The sequence below is a fragment of the Aethalodelphis obliquidens genome, unplaced genomic scaffold (genome assembly GCF_003676395.1).
Source record: "Aethalodelphis obliquidens isolate GAN/ISIS:26980383/991018 unplaced genomic scaffold, ASM367639v1 scaffold4, whole genome shotgun sequence".
Classification (NCBI taxonomy): domain Eukaryota; kingdom Metazoa; phylum Chordata; class Mammalia; order Artiodactyla; family Delphinidae; genus Aethalodelphis; species Aethalodelphis obliquidens.
In genome coordinates, this window is record NW_020837948.1 from 70,950,242 (window position 1) to 70,972,772 (window position 22,531).

The following is a 22,531-nucleotide window of genomic DNA, read 5'->3' on the forward strand; positions in this document are numbered from 1 at the left end:
GCTGCCTCACCCACTTACCCTGTTGCAAGCAGCTAGTCTGCAGTGGGCCCAGCTGGGAGCTGGAAGATGTGAGTTAAATCAAGTTTGGAGTTTCAGATTACAGTTTGGAAGGGACATTCTATTTTTATTTATCTATTTTTAAATATTTATTTATTTATTTGGCTGTGTCGGGTCTTAGTTGCGGCACACGGGATCTTCATTGCGGCTCACAGGCTCTTCGTTGTGGCATATGGGCTTCTCTCTAGTTGTGGAGTGCAAGCTCCGGAGTGTGCAGGCTCAGTAGTTGCGGCACACGGGCTTAGTTGCCGTGCAGCGTGTGGGATCTTAGTTCCCCGACCAGGGATCGAACCTGCATTCCCTGCATTGGAAGGTGGATTCTTAACCACTGGACCACCAGGGAAATCCCTGGAAGGGACATTCTAATATCTGAATAGAATCTGAGTTGATGGTTTAAAGAGAATATAAAGTTCTCTGTTGCCTGAGATTGCCCAGAAAAGTGATAAGACTTTCTCCATAAATAAAACTTAAAGGGGTAGTGAGAAACCAAAATAAAATGTGTTTTTAATATGTATCACGTGTCCTTATTTTCAATGGCTTTGTTATAATATTAATACTCTTTAAAAACATTTTTTTAATATCCTGACAATACCACATCACATTTGTATCTCTAGTTGCATGCTTCTCCTTTCAATCATCCTCTAATATTTGAAAGGAAAATTATTTACACTGTCCAGCAAATATTCTGATTTTTAAAACACCTATGTGCCAGTGGAAGAATCTCAAAGAAGATCTGTGTTAAACGTGTAAGAAGCAGTAAGTCATTGTGAAAAACAAGGGAAATGGGAAAGTTAGTATTACTGGTAGTGCCCTTGTAGCCCACTCCACTGCCTTTCACTTGCCCTTGTCTTTATTCTCTTCTTCTTCCTTTCAGACTCCTTAGGACTGGGAGTTCAGGATTGTCACTTGCTCACAAAAGGTACAGCCCATGAGGAGAAGTCACCAGGGATTCTGGGTTGCAACAATGGCTTGATCCTTCTCCTTCAGGAACAAAAATATTCCAACCCTTGACACACTATGGTAGCCTCATCCAAATGGCCTGTGCCTCTAATCAGTGGGTATTTGTTGGGCAGAGGGAGAAAGGTGAGGAGTTTATTCATTAACTTTGTTCCTGCTTCCAGTGCAATTTCCATTCTTTTAAAAATAAAGCAGGCATTTCCAAAATCACGGATGCTTGCTGAGAATCCTGGTGACAAAGGTTCAGATCCTCATCTACCTGTTCCATCAGCCATCTAAAGGGGAGGGGTCAGTGAGAAGAGTGGAGAAATCCTCAAAGTAAACTTCCTGTTTGATCAGCTTTACTACTTTATTTTGTGGAAAAATTTAAAGTTCTTTTGTGTCTTTATCCATTTTACAAACCTCAGAACTAAAAACGGCAGATGAAATCATGTTACAATTCACATTGACTTCTTCCCTACTCATGTGACGTGCTTCCCATAGAGAAAAGTATAAGCTACATGGCTAGGCAATTAGATCACATATTAGTATTTTTCTTTTTTCAGTTTTGGACATGGTGTTTATGTTTGCCTGTTTGTATCTGTTAAGTGAGCTGTGTGGTCTGTAGTGATGCTTTTAGGGATGGAGTACGCCAATTAGAGAGAGAGGCAGGCTAGTTGGTAGTTTCAAGTGCCCAGTATTATGGTTTCTCCTCCAAGTCAGAACATTAAAAAACAGAGCGGAGCAGAAGGTATTAAATGCTAGGTGACGGAGGAGTTATCTGTCTACAATAGGCAACTAGGATTTAGTAATTAGTCTTGAATTTATTTTGCACTCAAATGCAAAGAGTTTTAATTAATTATATCAAAATGACTTTAAAACAGTTATTCTAAAATGCTGACTTCTGGTTTCAATGTTTTAATATTGTAAAACTGTTAAATGATTATTTTAAAATAATTATATGAATGCCCTTTTTTCTCCCTAAAAAGGAATTATGCCTTTCAAGTACTAAATTCTCCTCCTCCATAAAGCTAATAAAAATCACACTATTTTCCCCCTTCCTTAATCTCTCTCTCTCTCTTTCTGTCTTTTGCCTCCTTATCTGAAACAAATTAACATTCAGTGAATAAAATGATGAAAGGGGTTTGAGAAAAATAAGAAGCTAATATTTTGACTGGAAGTGTAATAGATGTCAGTCAGAGAAAAAGGATGCTCTCTCCAGAATCCCTGCGTGTGGATGTAGATGTAGGTACATTAATTGTTAATTCCTCTCTGTGTGTGTGTGTGTGTGTGTGTGTGTGTGTGTGTGTGTGTGTGTGTGTGTGTTAATTTAAGCCCCTTGATTGAGTAACCATCAATTCAATGTCAAGCTAATTCACTTGGCTAATTCACTATTACAATATAGCCTTAATTTTAAATTGCTTTATTTTGTGGGGGAGGGAAAGGATTTATGAATAGCAACGTAGAATTTCTTATATGGTGACGCGTTCAGTCAAGATTTTGATTGCAAGAAAAACTGACTTAGACTAGCTTCTGTGGAAAAGGAGGGAATGTAGTTACTGGAAAGATACAGAAAATCACAGAAACAAAATGGAACTGGGTCTTGTTGGATTTGTAAAACTCAAGAATTGAGGCAACTCCTCTTTCTGTGGCTATATAATCATCCATTTCTGTTTGTCTCTGTGTTTCAGCTCTTTGCCTGCTTCTATCTGTAATTGCTACAATTTCCTTAGTCATTAGTTTGCACTTGACCCAAAATGCCTTCAGCCCCTAAGTCCACATAACATTTTGGTTCAAGCTCATCTGGAACTGATTAGATTCCCTATTTTCTTATGACCATTCACATTCCAAATATACAATATTAATGTTTTCTATCCAGTGAATGAATCAGGTGCCAGTGGGTCAAGTTTTCATACCTATTGCAGTCAGGTTTTAGAAGGGTAATAAGGGTGTAGGTAAGGAAAGCTCTTTAGAAACAGCTGTAGGCAGACAAAAATAATCATGTTTGGTATAGTGATTGATTCATTTATGATAATTATTCACTCAACAAATATTTCACTGAGCACTTCTTATGCACCAGACACTATTCTAGGCACTGGGGATACCACAGGGACAAAACCAACCAAAAAAATCCCAGTGCCCTGATGGAATTTCTCTTCTTATGATGATCATTAGCCCTCTATTTCAAAGCTAACTGAAGAAAAAAATGGAGTAGCAATGTCCTCATACAGTAAATACGTGTTGAAATAACTATACATATGTATGTGTCTTTATATGTATATGTAATATCTACGTTATAAATATATACATATAATTTGTAAATATCATAGTCATAATTTCTTTTACTTAGTTAACTGTCAGTGGTGTGTGAGTGGGAGCGTGTGTGTGTATTGGAAGCAGCAATTGAGGTCTTTGAATTTTAAATGACATGTGATTTGCAGATTTTGATGCAGCTTCTTTTAACTTCCTATGAAAATGGCTATGAAAATATACCCTCCCAAATTTACAATTAAAAGAGCCCTTAAACCCAGGACCAAGAGTGATTCATTGCCAGAATATTAAAGAAACAATAAATTAGATTGAAAATACAAATGGTAGACCATCCATCCTATTCCATTCTAAAAGTAGGTAAAAATAATTTCTTGGATTTACCTGGACCAGAAAACATATATACTGTATATCGGGTTGGCCAAAAAGGTTTGTTCGTGTTTTTCCGTAAGTTGTTACGGAAAAACCCAAATGAACTTTTTTGGCCAACCCAATACTACTACTATAGTAGGTACGTAACTACCTTAAGTTTTTTAAAAGAAATATACCAGCAGATACAAAGTAGGATCAGAATCAAGGAGTTAGGAAATCTTCAAGTTTGCAGATACTTACGTATTTGAGCTGGAGTAAAATAAACACATCCTGTTATCAAGATGTGCGATCAGATATTTCATTTTGCAAGTAGATATAGCTTTAATGTCGATGGTTCCAACTCTGAATAAGTACTGCTTCTGGCCCCAGTTACAGTGTTTGTATGGGCGTGGAAAAAGAATAAATCAGTTATTCGTTTCTCTTTTTAAGACTTGATATTGATTTAGCTAATGATGTTAGTGCAACGTTTGAATTCTTGAATATACATTTTGAATTTAACTGTTCGGTTTTGAGGTTTGACGTTAGATATTTCAAGTCTACCAGAGATTCTATCTGACAAATATTAGAAACTTGGGTTTGATATTCCAATACACTGATATTAACTATAAATGACTATTCTTCCTTAATAAATACTAGGTATAGTTTTCTCTTCATTGGTGTCTCAATTATGCAAATAATACATGGAAATATTCTCATTAAGAAGATTAATCAATTCAGAAATATGTAAAGTAAAAGGTGAAAATCATTTTTTAACGAGGCCTACTTTTACTTCCTTATCTCAGAGGTGATTAGTTTGTCAGTAGCTTGGTGTATATCCTTCTAGATCTTTTCCTCTACATTGGCATAAATATATATTTATATTCACATGCATATTTAAATTCATATTAAATAATTCATATTAAAAATATTAGGCTGCAAACCTGAGGGGTTTTTTTTTTTCACCTACCAGTATTTCAGATATTTTTTCCAAGTCATTCTTAGAAATCTATACTATCCCAGAAACATGGGTGTATGTTGAAGCTGGGTCTTATCTTATTACATGAGAAATATTTTTACTCCTTTAAATTTCTGAAACAAATATGATACAAAGCTTTTAGAAAAGTTTAAGGTAGAAATGAAATATAATTCCATTTCAGAAGGGACTTCCAATACTATCTTATTGGTTTTTGTTTCCATTTTAATTTAAGTAAATTGCAGACCATGTGAAGAATCTATATTTTATTACATTTTCTAGTGATTGAATTAAAAGTATATGTGAGCAACATTTAAGGAGCTCTCTTCATGTTACAAAGTGTTTTCTATAATTTACCCCAGAAATTTAAAAATTATAATAACCTATAAGTTTGCTATTATTTCTGTTACAATAAGGAAACTGAGCCTCACAGAGTTTTAGTGAGTTGTTCAAAATTACACAAAAAGTGAAAGGCAGAACCTGAAATTAAGGGCTCACATCTTGAGACTCTAAGAAAGAATACAAACTCGACTTTTTCTTCTTCAAACTTGCTGTAGATTTTTTTCCACATTTGATTTTTGAGTAACCAATAGTAAGTGCTTTCTCTGTATCCTAGCATTAGTTATTCCAACACTTCTACTTTCAAAGATATTAAAAGTGGAATTTAGCAAGCTTTCTAAATATCCCAATTATGAAATGTATTGTGTTTGATGGTATGAGAATTTTGTCTTGTAAATGTGTTTATTTATCATTTAAGATGAGAAGATTTAAGTTTAGGCTATATGATCCAAAATGACTTGTTATATTAGTTAAATCGTGAAAATTTCCATCAAAGCATCTGTTGGTTTTAGGTGATCAAAATGGGTGTTTAATGAATTTCTTTTTCACTTTTCTGTTGGTGGTTGTATTTTTGGTCATAAGAACATGTAGAAATTGAATGAACTAGCAACTTGCTGAAACATGACCCAGTTCCCTGATTCTTAGCGGTTGAAACCAATGGCTTCATAAAGAGCTCCTCTTATTTTAGTTATAAAGGTGCTGAACAGTGTGCCTTCAGGCTTTGCTAGAATTTGCCAGAAGTGGGAAGTCATCACTATCAACATGGTCATTAGTTAACGTTTGTTTACTGAGTGCCAGCAACGTTTTTGGTGTTATAAATACACAGAGAAAGACACTGTTGGGCTTGGGATCGGTTTTCTGCAGCGGTGGGAGAGAGGATTTGGTCTTGAATGTTCTTTTCCTACTCGGAGGTAGGGGTGGGGAATGTGCGGTCATCTTGGGTCTCATTCTGTGTACTGGGATGCTACTCTCACTTGTTTATTAATTGATGATATATATCATACATAGAACAAAAATATGTATATTTACACACGTGCACATGCATAAGCAAAAAGTACACATAAATTTCATTTTTATTAGACAATTTAAAAAATATTTTGCTTTTTTGGCTTTTGGTGAAAAAGTCATATCCCCCAAGATATCCAAGTCACTGTATCTTCTAATTATCTTCTATTTATAACATACCCATACTGCTAATATAGAGAACGTGTTAAAAAATTATGCAGAGGTATTTGTATATATAAATATTTTTATGCAAAAGTTAACCAGCCTCTTGAAAGAATGGGAAGCTTCTCTAAAATATCTGAAATGACAATTAGGATTCCTAGAAGATTAATCATAGAATACCTTTTAGACCCTTGTCCATATCTAAACCTACAGGAGTTTTCATTTTATTTCACCCAAGTTATTTAAGAGGCAATCATTGATAGTAGCTTTTGGTTATAGCAAAATGTGATGGTGACCGAAAGATACACCTTAACACTTGAAATTAAAATTTCATTCTGAAAGTGAAACTCGGGAAAATCAATGAGTTAAGTCATTACATCAGATAAGTGACTGTACAGATAAGTGACTATAAAGAGTTTTAGGAAACACACAAGGTTTGGACTAGGGTGTGTCTTTATTATGCTATGCTTATGTTAGCATAAAGATATAACTTAGTGATTTGTTTTAAACTCATTGTGAAATTGAAGGGGTTTGAAGGGAATGGAGTCCTGAAACTGACAATACAGGGGTAAGACTTTGCCTAGAGAGTGTTAATTTTGTATTCCTACTCTTACGTTTTTGTAAACATTTTTTAAAGAACTCCCCTTTTCAAACCAAACCTAGATATAAAACAGGTAAAAGCAGAGGGCCTCTGGTTGAAACAGTACAAGGTAGTTGGCCTTCCCTTTGCCCTGAGTTGGCTTGAGGCAACTTTGCCAAACCACAGGACTCCCAGGAATTTAGTTTGAACACCATCACCCTTGGGAGCAAAACCCCCTAGCCATGGCAGAAAGAGACTTTAATTATAGGAAAAGGGCATGGGGACACTGGTTAGTTAATGCTTCTCTGACTTTGAGTACAGTAAACAGTCTTTCATGAAAATGTTAGAGTAGTCAGTTTGCTCGGAGTTTGTAGTTTACACTTTATCAATAAAATGGCATCCTGTTTTTAAATTTTTTTCTTGTATCAGTCTCCTATGAGGATAGTTAATGTGAGTCCATCCTTGAAAGACCGGAATACTCTTGTGCTTATCTTGGGATTAAAATTTTAAAAAGGAGAGGATGACTAGCCTTTGTGTTGTTAGAGCTGAGCCTACACCATGGCTGTAGGAAGTTTGTGCCAATCTGTGGTGTCCTGCTAATAATTAGAGCTCCTTTATTGATTGAAATGATGGGGCTGGGATCTGCCATAAAACTAATTTTTTATGCTTACTCCTATATTTCTTAGAACTTCCATGAAAAGATGATTACCTTTTAGTAGAAAAAACAGATTTGTATTACCCTAGTCCATCAACATTATTCATCTTTGAGGACTTTTTTTTCAAATTACCAACCTATTAGTTCTGCCCAAATGTTGTTTCATGAAGACCACACATTTGTGAAATATTAAATAAGACTTGTGAAGTATCAGTTTGTAAAATAGTGGTCATAACTCTGAAGACCCTGTTTATAATATACATGGAATAAAAATGCTGGAAATCAGCTATTTCTATTCTCTAAGCAAACCCATTCTTTTATATATGTTTGTTACCTTGAGTTTTCAAAATACCCAGTTTAGGATTGCTTATTAACGTGTAGTCTTGGTTCCCTGAACTGTGAAGTAAACTACGTTTTTTTCTTTGTTGTCCCTCAGGCAGAAATTTGGCTTTTCTACTATTTATCATAGCTTCTCAGTTGTGTGTCCTTTCTTTCTAATTTATACCTTATTCTAGACAGTTGCACCTATAAAAATAGAAATAAAAAGCCAAGAAAAGTTTACTTTAAAAATATTCAGTTGAAATCTCCTCTTAGTTTACACATATTTTAAGTTTACATTTCCTCTAGTAAGCCGATGACTAAATTATTTACATTTAAAAAATTTTTAAAGTGATTTATTATATCATTGCCCACAAATGGAAACATGGCTAACAAGTATTGAATGTTGAACTGTGTGGTAATTGAGAGAGATTCAGAGATATTTTTGGTATTATTTCACCCATGGGTGTCACTTTGGCATACAAACAGAGTAGAGTAGAATGAAGTAAAAAATAAGGAAATTTCAAATAAATGTTTATTACAAGGGAAAATAAATTTCTATATCATTTTTAAAAATCTTTGTATTTGCTACTTTCTATGGAGACCTACTCTTTAATGTAGTGTGAGAACTAACTATTGGTTTTGAAATAGGTTAATATCCATCATCCTATCATCATCACCATCATCATCAAAGAACACTAACCTGTCAAATAATCATCAAATAATCTGAATTTTCTTCCACACCTGCTACTAACATGATTTGTGATGATGAGCAAATACTACCATTTTGGAAATTCATCTCCGAAGTTGTCATAATAAATGTCCTACTCTCCTCAGCATGGTTCTGTGAGGCTAAAATAATACCTGTAAAAATAAAATTTTAGAAAGCATAGCACTAATGCAAGATGGTATTCTTATGTACAGAGGCACCAAAATATAGTGGTAATGCAGGCAGGCTTTGGAGACAGACTTTCTTGGTTCATATTGTGACCCTTACTAGATATTTGACCTTGAGCAAGCTGCTTAATCCTAGAGCGCCACAATTTCCTCATCTGTAGATCAGGGCTAATAATACTCCATCCCTGATAGTGTTGTTGTGAGGATTAAATGAGATAATAATGTGTAGCACTTAGTACAGAGGCTGGGACAAGTGTTCCTTGCTCTTAAATAATATTTAAATATTTCTTGTAATAGCAAATTTTGAATTACTCAGTGATGCTTGGTTCAAGCATTCATAGCTTGTTAAAAACAATTCAGACTGAAGTCTTCTGGTTCAGGTCACAAATGACTTTATGGAAGAGATTTATTCCCTTCAGCAAAAGGAGGTCGTGAGGATACTGCCTAGGCTACAGGAAATCCCAGGAAATATTCTCAAATTCCTTTTCAGCTGTGGTACCATCTTTTTGAACCTACAAGTTCAAATTGCTTTTAAATGAATCACTCAGTTCTTCCTCTGGCCAGGAATACTTTCATTAGGATTATCGTTTGATCAAAATGAAAACTCCCCAAATCATGGCAGTTTTCACGACCAAATTTCTTTATACCTGGTTTTGAATTTGTGGGAAATGCCACGCCCCACTGCCCCGACAGCTCTGTGTAATGTTTTCTGCTATGACAGGGCCTCACTGGGGAAATCCTAGCTGAAGATAATAGCATGATATATTAAATGTTGCCAGTATTCCATTTAGTAATAAGCAATTGCATAACAGGCTTTTTAAATACCTAAGTAAAAAGTGATACATTAATATTGAGTACACTGCTACTGTAAAGTCCATTCTCCTCCTGATTTCCAACCAACACCATTTAACTGCCAACCTACTATTACAAGAGTTTACTATTTTATTCTTGCTCCAAAATGGCATCAACAGTGATGGGGTGCTTTCAGGGGATTGTTGAACAGATTTTTTTCAACAAAGGGGGAAGCTTGAGGAAATGCAAAACAGCCACTGTAGGCATGGCAAAGCTTTATCTCAGCACGCCTCAAATCCACACACCCCTTAATCAAACAAGCAGCTTTATGGCATGCGCAATTGCAACTGAAATATAACCGACTTCCGCAGAACTGGCTTCCAGAGGATTTCCTGTCCAAAAATGACCGTGTGGTCATCTGTAGCTAAATGGTTACAGATCGTCAAGTCAGCAAAGCACCCCCTCCCCAGCATTTGTGTGTTTTAAAAACAAGAGAGTCGAAGTGACCAAACCCTGTCATTTGCAGATTCTCTCTCTGGACTTCTTTGATTTCCTTTCTTTTCATTGGGTAAAAAGGGGAAAAACAAAACCCAGCCGACAAAAACCCTCCCTCCTTAATATCTGTTTGTTCAATGTGTCATTTCCCTGGGAGGTTATTTACAGGTTTCTCGCTGCTTAGCTTGTCTTGCCTGGTGATCACTGACTGAAAGAAGAAATCTGCCTTTTTGGGGCGAGCTGTGCCTTTAACCCCTTTGGTCGGCTCTTCTTGGAGGCGAGCGAAGCGCGCTGCAGTGTCCGGGAACCCACCTAGAGGGCCCCCTTGACGCCAGCACATCCCCTGTCGGGCAGCTGCCTCTGCAGCCGAGCGGGCTGCTGCAGAGTTAATGTACAGTACCACGGAGCCTGCAAGTGTCCTGAGCTGTTCAGAGCCGCCGGCAGGCACAGCCCAGGGCAGACGAGGCGGCTGCGACGATTCCAAAGGTTCTGCTGGAAATTCGGCGCTGGGGGACCCCAGTGGGAGCCTGTTGCCATTGTGTTTTAAAAGCATGCAAGGTCTGTATAGCTCGGGCGTGAGAATCTTTCAGAAGCTGTCAGAGCATCTGAGTAAATGACACCTACTGGGAAATTGAATTGGGGGTAAAAAGAGAGAGAAAAAAAGAGAAGAGAAAGACAGCGGGGGAAGAAATTCTTAGACAACGTCTGACTTGCAGCTGTGAAAATTCATTTCTTTCCCAGGCAAAATATGAAAAGCCCGCACATGGATTTGATAACAACAAATTAGAGGGGTTTCTGCAGGGAAAGGATCAATAGCTTAGTCATTTGACTGAAAGAGAGCAGACAGCCTTATTAAGGGGTTAGGCAGCAGAAATGAATTTCCTCCTGACAGCACCTTCTGAAGTCATGATGGGAGCTCATGGTGATCCTGTCCTGCAAAGCAGAAATTGCTCCTTGCCTTCCTACTTTTGCAGTTGAAAACCAGCAATTCTGAGATTGGGGAGAGAAGTTGGCTTTTGGTTATACATGGTTGCTAGCCCCTCTGCCCAGGTCTTTGTCCGACACGTCTCAGAAGGCAGCACTGCGTTAAAGTGACCACACATGAATATGTGCCTAAGAAAGAAGAAAAAGCAGTATTCATTTCTAAAGGACAGCATGGCAAAGCAACCTGAAGTTTCCCATTTCCCTTCTAACACTTCTTTAACAAGGATAACAAGAAACTGTCTTTTGACTCCTTTTTTCCCACATTCCAGAGTCCTTCCTGCAAGGATGCATTAATTTCCACTCTAGGCAGTTGGATTTTACTGGGACAATATTTGCCACCATTTAGGATTAGCGAATGAACTGGTTATTTTAGTGTGTTGACTAACTAGTGGAACCTAAATGGGTGGACCGATACCTGCAGTACTCTGTGATGTTTCTTTCTTCAAACCCTGGAAGGGCTTTTGTTGTTGCTCTTTGTTTTTTTTTGTGGGGGGGTGATTTTTGGGAATTCAGTACTTGTTGCAATAATTGCCCATGATAGCTGCTCAAACAGGAGAGTTGGAATTCATCTTTGAAAATCACTACATGTAACATACGAGACAAGGAAAATATTAATGACAGAAGATCTGCCAACATGATGCACGTGAATAATTTCCCCTTTAGAAGGCATTCCTGGATATGGTGAGTAATCGATATCCCCTTCAGTTGGTAATACTCAGAATTATAAAATTCTATGACAGGTGCCAGAGGTGGGTTTGTCTTGAAAAAGAATATTGGTCTCAAGTGAGGATGAAAAGTAAAACATGTTTAAAACCAAATGCTGTCTGAGAAAGTAATGGTTATGCAAAAACAAATTTCTTGTTAATATGAAAGCATCTCAAGTAAGAAGTCAGGTATGAGGGCATTGACAATTGCTAACTGATTTCATTGAGAGACAAAAACAACCCAAAAAAAGCAGCACAGCAACTTTGAGAATGGCAACTATTTAATAAGTAAAAAGAAAGGGAGGTTTGGGATTTGACTTCTGCTTTTTGTCTTCTTTTATTTGAAAACTCCCTGGGGAAGGGCACATGTGCATTTCTGACATCTCATGCCAGTTTGCTTGGCCTTAGATCTTTGTAAATTTCCAAAAGAAGGTTAAGGGAAAACTTAGAATGTTGACTCAGTTTTGAAATGACATTAAGATGTGTTGGTGCCTCACACTAAAGGAATATTTTAACTATTCAAGAAATATTTCTACCAGAATGAACCAATTTCATAGAATTCTAACAGATGAATCATGAGGTGCTCAGACTCTCATAGAACATAATTAGTGCATTGAGATTTGGTCATGTATTAAGGTTCAGTGTAATGAATTAAGGTCCCTGGGCATGTGACATCATGCACTATTTCTTGTTGGAGTTTATGACTAGACATTTATAGGAACTAGTTGCTGAGGGTCGTGTAAGGGCAAAGCTCACTATTTAAAGATTGCCTGTTTCACCACACCTTTAGGGTTGACTGGATTCAATTTCTCATAGCAGAAACTTTGTGAATGCATGATAAAGGCACAGTTTAAGGTTTTGTGGCTATGAACATGGTTTGGTTTGGATACTGCAATGTATCTCATTTTGAAAGTATATTTCTCAGGTATATTTTTTGGCTGACCTTAGGATAAGTGATACACGTCAAATACAGGTTTCTGAGGGTTTTCTAGTTGCTTTTATGGCAGTGTCTCAAATGAAAGTGTCCTGATATCTTGAGGCTCCACCAAAACCCCCTACTGATTTATTACAGACATTTTAGCTGGTTAGCTGAAAATCAGTTACAGAGAAGGGTGAGTGACCTCCTCGGTCACTGGGCAGGTACTCATTTTCTATCAATATCAGATACATCCAGAATCGACACTGTGGCGTATCTTCCTTCTCTGCTGCCCAGAGCCACTGTCCCCAGTGTCTAATGTGCTTGGGAGGGAGTCTGGGTGACATGCCTGCAAACCTCAGTGGCCCACTTCCAAGTGCATCATCAGAGTTCCCGACTCGGGGGGAGCTTTGGTGCCATCGCTTTGCTGGACCTGATGGTGAGGGTCAGGCATCAGCAGTGAGGTCTTTGTCATTCTTACCGATACAGTCACATAAATAGTCTTAAACCCTAAGATTAAAAGGTCATGGAAACAGTCCCTGGCACATAGTAGGTATTTGTCAATTTTTTTTTTTTCATCGATTTCTTATGCCTTCCTTCAAGGTTAATTTTGTGCCTATTAAGATTTGTTTAGGGGAAAAAATTACCATTCTCATTTCTATAAAGTGTACTTTGCTATAGAGCAACAGTTTTTGTTCTGCCTAAGCCTTGCTGTTTGGGTCTATTTGTTTATATGACAATAGGAAGGATGCAAGGTACTCTTTGAATGCCTAACATCATAACCACCTTTTATTTTGCTGTTGTTGCATTTACCTCGCCTCTGCTTTTGACTAGAAAGAAACAAGCTATTCAACTCTATAGTTTTTGAAAGAATGCAAATGTGCTTATTCATGCTCCTCTAGATCTGTAACATATATGTTTGAAAGCTTTACAGGGAAGTTGAGAGCCCTGTTGGTTTTCTTTTGTGCCTGAAGCTAGGTAACCCTTCGTACATTTCACTGCACGAGGTGCCAATTTGTTGGTATTGTGGTCAAACAGATCCACGGTGGAATGTGAGTGTTCTGTGTATCTATTCTTGCCTGGGCCCTTTAGAAGGATTCATTAATAAGATGTTAAACTCAAAGGAAGAAGGTGGTGGCTTTTTCCAGTTGACCCAATTAATGTTGTGCTCTACTTCCCCAATTGTTGTTTCTTTTTATTTATAACCTCACCTTTCAGTACCATGGTAAGAGATTCTAGGTGTTTGTTGACAGAAAACCTTCTTTCCCTTTGTCCTACTGTACGTGTCCCCCATTGGATTGGATTGCATGCTTATGAATGATCCTGCTAAGAAAAAAGGATTTGCCAAGTTGTTCTCTTTTGCATCTCCAAAGTCTCTCTTTCCTCATTCTCACATGCGGGTCTTTTTTTTTTTTTTTCCCCACAAAGTGGGTAGATCAGAAGTTGGCAACAGCTCAATGCCAGGGAGTAATAAACATTTTAAAGGAGATGTGTGCTTCGGGTTTCACAAGCTAATCTCTACGAAGGCTCTAAACCCTTTGGATAGGCAGGGTACAGAGGTGTACACTTAGTTCTCTTCTGCTTTTTAAAGGAGCAAGAAGGAGGGAGAGTTGAGATGCAGGAGGACCACGTGGAGTCTTCAAAAGTTCATCAGAGGTAGTGGTTCCAATAGAAGCCTAGGTGTAGAGTTCCTACTGTATCTCTCATCCTCCAGCCCTGGGGCTAGTGTGTTGATAATTGAGCAATAGTATGACAGATTCATCGTTTAATGGTTCCAAGCAACAGTTAATAAGCAGTCTTTTACTTGTCTTAATAGAACATTACCCTTTGAGAGCTAAAAGAGTCGTAAGAAGAATGTGCTTTCCCAGTTGAAAGCTACGTTAGAAAAATTTGCTGGAGGATTTTATTGCAAAGGCTTCTTTCCATTACACTTTTCAACCTTTTTACTGCCAAGCCAAACAAAGATAAGGGTTCACCTCACTCGGTAAATAAGTACCACATAGCCCTTACTTTTTATTCTGGCTACTTGTGAGAATATAGTGGTAGCCTGGCAATTCAGGAATGGGTCTTCTTGCATGGCTGGAAGAAGGGAAATGCAAGTCAGCTTTCTAGGAATTTAAATTTCATCTCGTAGCTATTAAGAGGACTCTTTAGAAGCATCATGACATGGAATCTTTATGCAGGGATCTAATAAGAGGGACATAACATAGTGTGCCTAGCATGTGTTTGCAGCTTTTTGCCTTACTTAAAATATGTAACAACTTTGTATAATCTGATTTATAAAAACTCTGTAATTTCGTGCCAGAAATGCCAGGGCCATGTTGCATGCAATTGACTTTGACATTTATAAAATTTAGGAGGGCATTTTATTGAAATACCTTGGCATCCTTTTTTATGATGGACTCCAAGGACTCAGGGAGAGGACTGTGGGAGATAGAAGCCAAGGGCCCCTGCTAGGGCAGACTGTCCTGCGCTGCTCTCTGTGGGCTCCTCTGAGGAAACCTGAGCAAGATTTGGGACTAGTGATTGTGGACGGTGATTAACTATTTCGCTTATTTGACACGTAGGATTTAACTTTTTAAAGCTCACACGTTTAAATACTTTTACCAAACTCTCTCTGTGGTGCTGAGAGGTCACTTCCATCAAGAGGCAAAATGGGGTGATTATAGCACTTTGACTCAACATTGAGGCTGCTTTTTCCCTTTTCTAGACCCCTACATCCTTTCATTGGATTTGCCCTTTCCTGGTTCCTAATAAGATTTAATCTAGCAAGTCACAGTTTGGTTGTTCCTCTGTAAACCAAGGGTTCAACTCACATACCAACCCGTTTTGTTTTTTTTCTTTGACCTAATTCCTTTATGGAATGAAGCATGATATAAATATATCAATGATATTGTATACACACACACACACACACACACACACATAATTTCAACAGCAAATCCAGTGAGATCAGAGAAGGCAAGATGGCCTGCTTCTTAATGAAAGGATAGTCCTTCTTATCTAGCCTGTTAGAGTCTCATCTTTTAAGTTTTTCTTCTCTTTGTATGTCAAGACTACAGGAACTCAACCCAGAATTGCATTTTCCAGAGTTTATGTTTTGGCCTGTACATATAATATTCTCACTTGTCTTATGAGAGTTTTAGTGGGTGGGAGAAGTGTTGCGTTCGATGACTGTATGCTTTGAAGGACAAAATGTATTAAGTCTCATGCAAGATAACAGAGCTCTGCTCATTTTAGTCAAGCTAAAATTCTGCCAGTGTCTGCTTGTCTTCTAATGACATTTCAGGTCATGGCTGACCTTGCTTTAGTAGCATGTCTTCCTCTGAGTGACAGAACTACCCAGAACTTCCCGTATGCAAATACCAAACTCTCAGCTTGATTCTGAATTCCTGTTATGGCCATATACAATTTGTTTGTAAACACTTATGGCCAGTAAAGTTTAGGTAGAGCTCATAATTACACAAGCTCATCTTGTGCACAGATCCCTGGGGCTCAATAGCAAAGTCAGCCACTGTTTAAGGTGTAAGTTCAGGTTAAGATAAAATACAGCAAAGATTTTCTTTTAGATGAAATATTCATCCTATTAAACGTATAATTTTTCTCTTGGCTTACTATTTTACTGTCTTTTAGTGCCCCTAGCTATAGCCTCCTTAATTTCTGTTAGCAATACCTTATAATTTAAGCATGAAGATGAAAATTCATTTTTTACATTTTTAAAAAAATTTGATTAAGGAGTGGTATGACAGAGGAGGAAAGTTGCTATCAGTAATATCAGTGTGCCCACAACTTACGAAAATTAAATATAACTTTCAGTTGCAGCAGACTTTCTACTGTAGTAACATAGTTTGTGTACTTTAAACTGCTGATAGGTTACATCCTCACTGGGCTAAGTGGGTGGCCCAAGACAGGGAAGTCTCTACAGAAGGAAGAAAGGGGGAAAGTATTCTCCATCGTCTGAAAATGATTAGCTGTGGGTTTGGGATGTTTTCTTCTATTAAATTCTTCACTTTCCACCACCTTGTTTCTGCACTCACTTGAGCTGACTGTTACTGAGTTACTTCCACTAATGCTGAGGTATCCAGGTTCCAAGAAAAACAGGCAAGTAAGGGAAAAAAGGAAGATAGTTCAGAATTCTGAGAGGAAGATCCCAAGGAGGGAACTTAACAACCAGTTTCCCACTTGCCTCGGGCTAGAAGTTTCTTTCTTTCTTTTTTGAAAAATAGCCGTACTTCACCCCTTCCCCCTATGCCTTCAGTTGCCCCCCACAGACATTCGTGCTCACAAATACCCAGGTTAGCTATAGAATCATCCCACTATTTTTTTTTTTTTTTTTTCCGCTCCGCGGCATGTGGGATCTTCCCGGACCGGGGCACGAACCCGTGTCCCCTGCATCGGCAGGCGGACTCTCAACCACTGTGCTGCCAGGGAAGCCCCATCCCACTTTTTTTTTTTTTTTTTTTTTTTTTTTTTACAATAGTTCCAAAGTGTCGCCAGGCCAAAGTTAACTTCTGTAACTATTTACCACTTGATGGACTATTAGATGGTGTTTCTAGTTGTTACAGAAGTACCAGACTATTAACATACCCAAGACAACATATTTCAACTGGTGATTATATTGTGTAAAATTCGGAGATATATATTTGGTTTCAAAGATGGATAATCCAGATTCTATATGTTAGGCTATTGGCTGGAGAAAAAAGAAACGAAACAAAACAAAAACCCTCCAGGTTTCTAACTCTAATTCTGGTGTTACTGCTTTGTGTGACCTTGTGAAAGATCTCAGAGCTCTTTACCTGTTGAAGACAATTCAGGGGATATTTACCTGCTTCATTTTGAAGAGTAGACCATTAAGGGAACTTTCATAGCACATTGGTAAGAATCACTTATTAGACTGGTAAACATGACATGCCGAAGTCTTTCGGGTGAATTTCTTAAATATAGGCAACAAATGTAACTACTGTGTATTTCATGGAAGAGATCAACACTGATTGAACCCAGGCCACATGTTTTCACATAAATGACATCCTTTAATGACAGTGGTAACTTTCAGAGGTGAGTCTTATTTGAACCCCTGTTTGCAGGGGAGGACAGTAATGCTCATAGAGGGTAAAAAACTTGCTCAAGGTCGCATGTCTATTACTTCGGAAAGCTGACCCACTGAAACCAGGTCTGGCCTCATTTTAAAACCCAGTGTCTTTTGATTCACCATATTGTTTTGTGGCAGACGCCTTAGCATTCAGTCTGTGGACCTTCTGGAAAATAGATTAGCAATAAGACCAGAGAAAATAAGCAGATTCCCTGTTAGTTAGCAAGTTGGGGAATTACACGGGGTGACTAGTGAATGTCAAAGGGTTTCCCTGAGAAACGCATCCTGTTCATGTTAGGACTATGACCTGTACTTCAGCCATGGCAGCAGATCTTTTTGTGTTTTCTCGAAATTTTACAGGGAATTTGAAGTGACCCCTGTTCCTGGGGCCACTCTGGCCTATGAGGTTTTTTTCTGTGAATTAGGGAAAGGTGCTGCTTTGGGCGGATACACTTCAGGCAAATGAATTGAAAATGCAGACAGTGGCGCTTGGGGAATGGACAGAGCCTCTGTGCAAAGCAAGAGGCACCCCTTCCTCTGTGCACAGCCTCAACCAACAGAGCAGAGATGAACTCAGCCTCACTCACCGAGCTCTTGGGCAGGCAGTGATCACACTGCACAGCCCTGGCCCTTCTTTGACCTGGGTTCCACCCCTACCTCAAAGGCGGTTGTGACAGTCAGATGAGAGTGCTTTGCTGCCAATAAACATCATACAAGGTTTGGGTTTTGCTTTCATCAATATTACTTTCTTCCCAATATTCTAATTACAGGTCTTTAGAATTTTTTTTTTTGCACAGGTAAAGAATATTAACGTTTTCTACAATCAGAGCTAATGCGAAACAGCCAAAGAAACATTTTAATCACAAAATTGCCTGATACCCGAGCTGCTGAAAAATGCCATTCTTAGTGAATTGGATTAGAACACGTGGATTAGAACATGCTGATTTATTTATGCATAGGGGATGCCCAGATAAATATGATAACTACCAGTCCTGCCCCGAAGATACTCATAGACTAGTGAGGAGAACATCCACAGAAATGAATGATTACAGAACAGTGGGGAACATGTTAATACAGGAATATACAAAATGTTATGGGAGTTTAAAGGAAGATGCACCTTCCTTTAAACTGGTTGGTCTAAATACCTTAAAGAAGTCTAGAAATGAGGGACTAAAAGTGTATCTGATGGATTTGAGAGTTAGTAATTGTTGGCAACACATTGGAGAGTGGTTGAAGCGGGGGAGTTATACTTCGGGGGTTATAAAAGCACAGAAAAGTAGTGTACACTCCTTTCAAAATTTTGGACAAGAAGGACAGAAAGAGGAGAGCAGAGGGGAAAAGGAGAGGAAGGCGCAGTAGTTAGTGAAGAACACCAGGTAATTTTAATGGCCTAGAGCACGTCCCAAAGGAAATATCCAGATGTAGGCCCTGGACAACGTGTGAAGGACACGACTTCCTCCAAGATAGGAGGGAGGTGTGGAATGACAGAGGCAGATCGTGTAGAGATAAGGGAGGTAGAAGGGGAACTTGAGGCAGTTTGGTCTCATGCCCTCTGTTTTCTTTGGAAGGTAGAATTCAAGATAAAGATCAAGGCTTCCCTGGTGGCGCAGTGGTTGAGAGTCCGCTGGTCAATGCAGGGGACACAGGTTCGTGCCCCGGTCCGGGAAGATCCCATCATGCCGCGGAGCGGCTGGGCCCGTGAGCCATGGCCGTTGAGCCTGTGCGTCCGGAGCCTGTGCTCCGCAACGGGAGAGGCCACAACAGTGAGAGGCCCGCGTACTGCAAAAAGAAAAAGAAAACGGACAGCGAGATGACAGAAATGAAACAATCCTGAACTACTAAATTAGGAACTGTTTTGTAATTACAGTTTCTCCTGTTGATTGTGTTTTAGGGTTTCCAAAGAATGCAGAATTGATTTTATCGTTGTTGTCTTCTCCTTGGTAGTGTGGAAGTTGTTTTATGAACATGTTAATTAGACTGCAGTTCCAGTCTCATGACCTGATTTGGGAAATGTGAGATTTCCTAAGCTGCGGGGAAATAACTCCGGGGTGACAAACAGAAGTTCTAAGATTTTTACCTTGAGTTTTACCTTCAAATGAGTAAAAATCACAGTGAGAAGAGAAGGCAAAATGATCCAGCTTTGCTCACTTTTTAATGGGTGCCTACCTTTCAGTGGTTTATGTTGTAATGTCACAAATCCATATATATGTAACCTGCTTTTACAAAGATTTCTTCAAAATCCTTCTGAAGTTGACTTGAAAGTGTCACCAGTCTCTGAGAAACTTACTGAAAGTAACAAAACATCATATGACTTTAACCAGAACTGGTATAACCTAGTTTAAATATTTATACATTTAAATTCTCTTTTATGTTTCCATGATACCTCAGGGGGAAAAATGACAAACATAAGGTGTAAATTAAGGGAACATTTTAAACAGCCTTATAATTTTTTTAGGCCATAATTATAAACCCTATCGTGTACCATGAGTTTGGGAGATATTACGAATTCCTTTTATCTCTTCTAATCACTAGAACGTTCTCCCAGGTCAGCAGAGCTTCCTCTTTAATATCCTTGGCGTCCAGTGCTCACGATTACTTTGTACAGGGCTTTCTGTCTGGGAGTTCTGCTTCAGCTCCAAAGCTCTAAATAAGGTCCTGAGCAGTCCTAGTCACTTATAAGGAAACTTCATTCTGCCCTCCTTTTTAGTCCTCATGTTTTTCTCTTTTATTTTTTGCGGTACGCGGGCCTCTCACTGTTGCAGCCTCTCCCATTGCGGAACACAGGCTCCGGACGCGCAGGCTCAGCGGCCACGGCTCATGGGCCCAGCCGCTCCGCGGCATGTGGGATCTTCCTAGACCCGGGCACGAACCCGTGTCCCCTGCATCGGCAGGCGGACTCTCAAGCACTGCGCCACCAGGGAAGCCCATGTTTTTCTTCTTAAATCTGAAGATGGGGGGGTGCAACTAAATGATCTCTGTGGTGCTATAAAAATACCTACAGTTCTAAAGATTACCTTATCAATTTACTCATTTCTGGCTTGTTCAGGCATAACTGTCCTTCAGTTAAAGGGAATGCTGAGAAATAATACATTGATCCGCAAGCTACTCCGGGGCTGAACTCCGATGCTTTTCTGAAGTATTTGACCCTTCCTGTAGACAACTCAGCCTCTCAGCCTTAGGTATTTAGCTTAATTCCTTCTACATGCAACTTTATTTTTTAATTAATTTTTTTAATACATCTTTGTTGGAGTGTAATTGCTTCACACAGGGAGGTCAGCTCGGTGCTTTGCACACAACTTGAAATAGCAGCCTTGTTCATGGGTAAGATGGCGATTTTATGCTCCTTAATGCTGATATCACCAGTAATTGAGAAAATGTGTCTCACGTACCATTTATGTGTCCCTTATATCTTCCCAACTCTTCTCTGGGTCAAAAGTCTGAAGCTTATCCTTGTTCATCCAGCCTCCATCTAGTCTAAGGAGTTAACATGGGGTGAAGTTCTCAATATCAGATCCGTAGTTGTTGGGTTGCTTTGTGTATTTGCTTAGTATATTTACAACAAATAATTGGCAACATTATGGAGAGGCCCCTGATGTCTTAGAGAAGAAACGTTAGCAAGTTGATAATGGGCAAATTGATAAGACCCCAGGATTGCTGAGAGCAGTGGAAGAGACCTCTTGGAAGTCATAAAGTGTGGCATTGGAGTCTTGGCAGTTTGAGTTCTAAAAGAAGAAAATATTTGTGGAAAAATCCCATTTTCTAGAAAGTAATCCAGGCAAGTTTGATTTCTGAGAGAAGTGAAATGTTCTGGTGGGTCAAGTCATCACCATTTTAAAGATTGGCCACGTTCGGCCTTCCTGCACATGTTGCTTCCAGGAACTTCCTGTGACCAAGCTAACCTGTGAGACTTCGCAGTAACAAATGACATTCCGTTCTCTTCGTGAGAGTAGCCACCTAGACCACTTTGTTCTACTTTCTATCCTCAGCTCCCACACATTGCTACACCCACAGGTACTCTATAAATTTTTCCTCAGTTAATGAGTATGTGCAAAGAAAAGAATGAGTAAAAAAAATTGTATGGTTCGGTATTGTTTACTTCAATAACCTTTTGCATTATTCAAATAATGTTACTGTGCCATGTTTTGAGATGAAACAAAGGAACTTATGCTATTAAAATAATAAAGATAATAATATATATCACATTTGAGAGGTTATTAATGCCAAGTATAGACTAAAGTTTCTATATACGTTATCTCATTTAATCCTCCCCAAGATCCATGACAAGGGTGTGTTATCTACTTCTTAAGGTGTGTAACCTTGGGTAAATTATCTAACCTCTCTTTGTGTTTCAGTTTTCCCACTAGTGAAATAGGGGTAATCAATAGTGCTCACTTCTTTGGGTGGCCTGAAGATTAAATGAGAACACCTGTCGCTCAGTTAAGCAACCAATAAATGCTGGCTGTTGTTATCGTGCAGATTAGGAGAGTAGGCTGTGAAAGGTTAACCAGGTTGCCAAGGGTAATCTAGATGTCTAGTGGCAGGCCCCTTCCAACCTAGGCTCTGGATCGTTGGGAAGACTAAACTGCTTCTTTTGTATCATATTCTTGGAACCTTACGGCATATATCAGAGACAACGCCTTGGGTTGAGTTTGAATTACGGGGAATAATGCATTTCTCCTCATCTCTCTAACCTCAACAAGAATCACCAACCCTTAGAAAACTTCTAGAAATTTCCATAAAAATTTTCATCTTGAACATACATAATTCCCACACATCTTGGTTTCTGACACTCAGGAGAGTTTAACCGAGTTTGCAGAGGCACCCATCCGCTGAATTGTGTTCATCTACAAAATCCAAATGCTATTGTTCCAAATCACCTCTGTATCTAAGATACTCCTTATTTCTTTAAAACCAATAACCAGTTCATTCACTTTTATGTACAGGAATCTTTCTTTCCTTGAAGATGTCTATGTTTTCTCTTTCTGGCAAGACAATATTGGGTAAATTAAT

At 38.7% G+C, this 22,531-nt stretch overlaps 1 protein-coding gene across 3 annotated transcripts in view; it reads left to right on the forward strand.

The window, feature by feature from the left end:
- PDE4D (phosphodiesterase 4D) overlaps positions 1–22,531 on the forward strand; it is a 1,268,462-nt gene that overhangs the window by 701,803 nt on the left and 544,128 nt on the right. Inside the window, exon 1 of one of the 3 annotated variants that reach the window (XM_027101068.1) lies at positions 11,317–11,493. The exons of the other annotated variants lie outside the window; for them this stretch is intronic. Within the exon in view, the coding sequence (XP_026956869.1) occupies positions 11,447–11,493 (47 nt within the window). The 5' untranslated portion in view covers positions 11,317–11,446. Of the gene's footprint in view, positions 1–11,316; positions 11,494–22,531 lie in introns of those variants that run through there. 3 annotated transcript variants of the gene reach the window in all.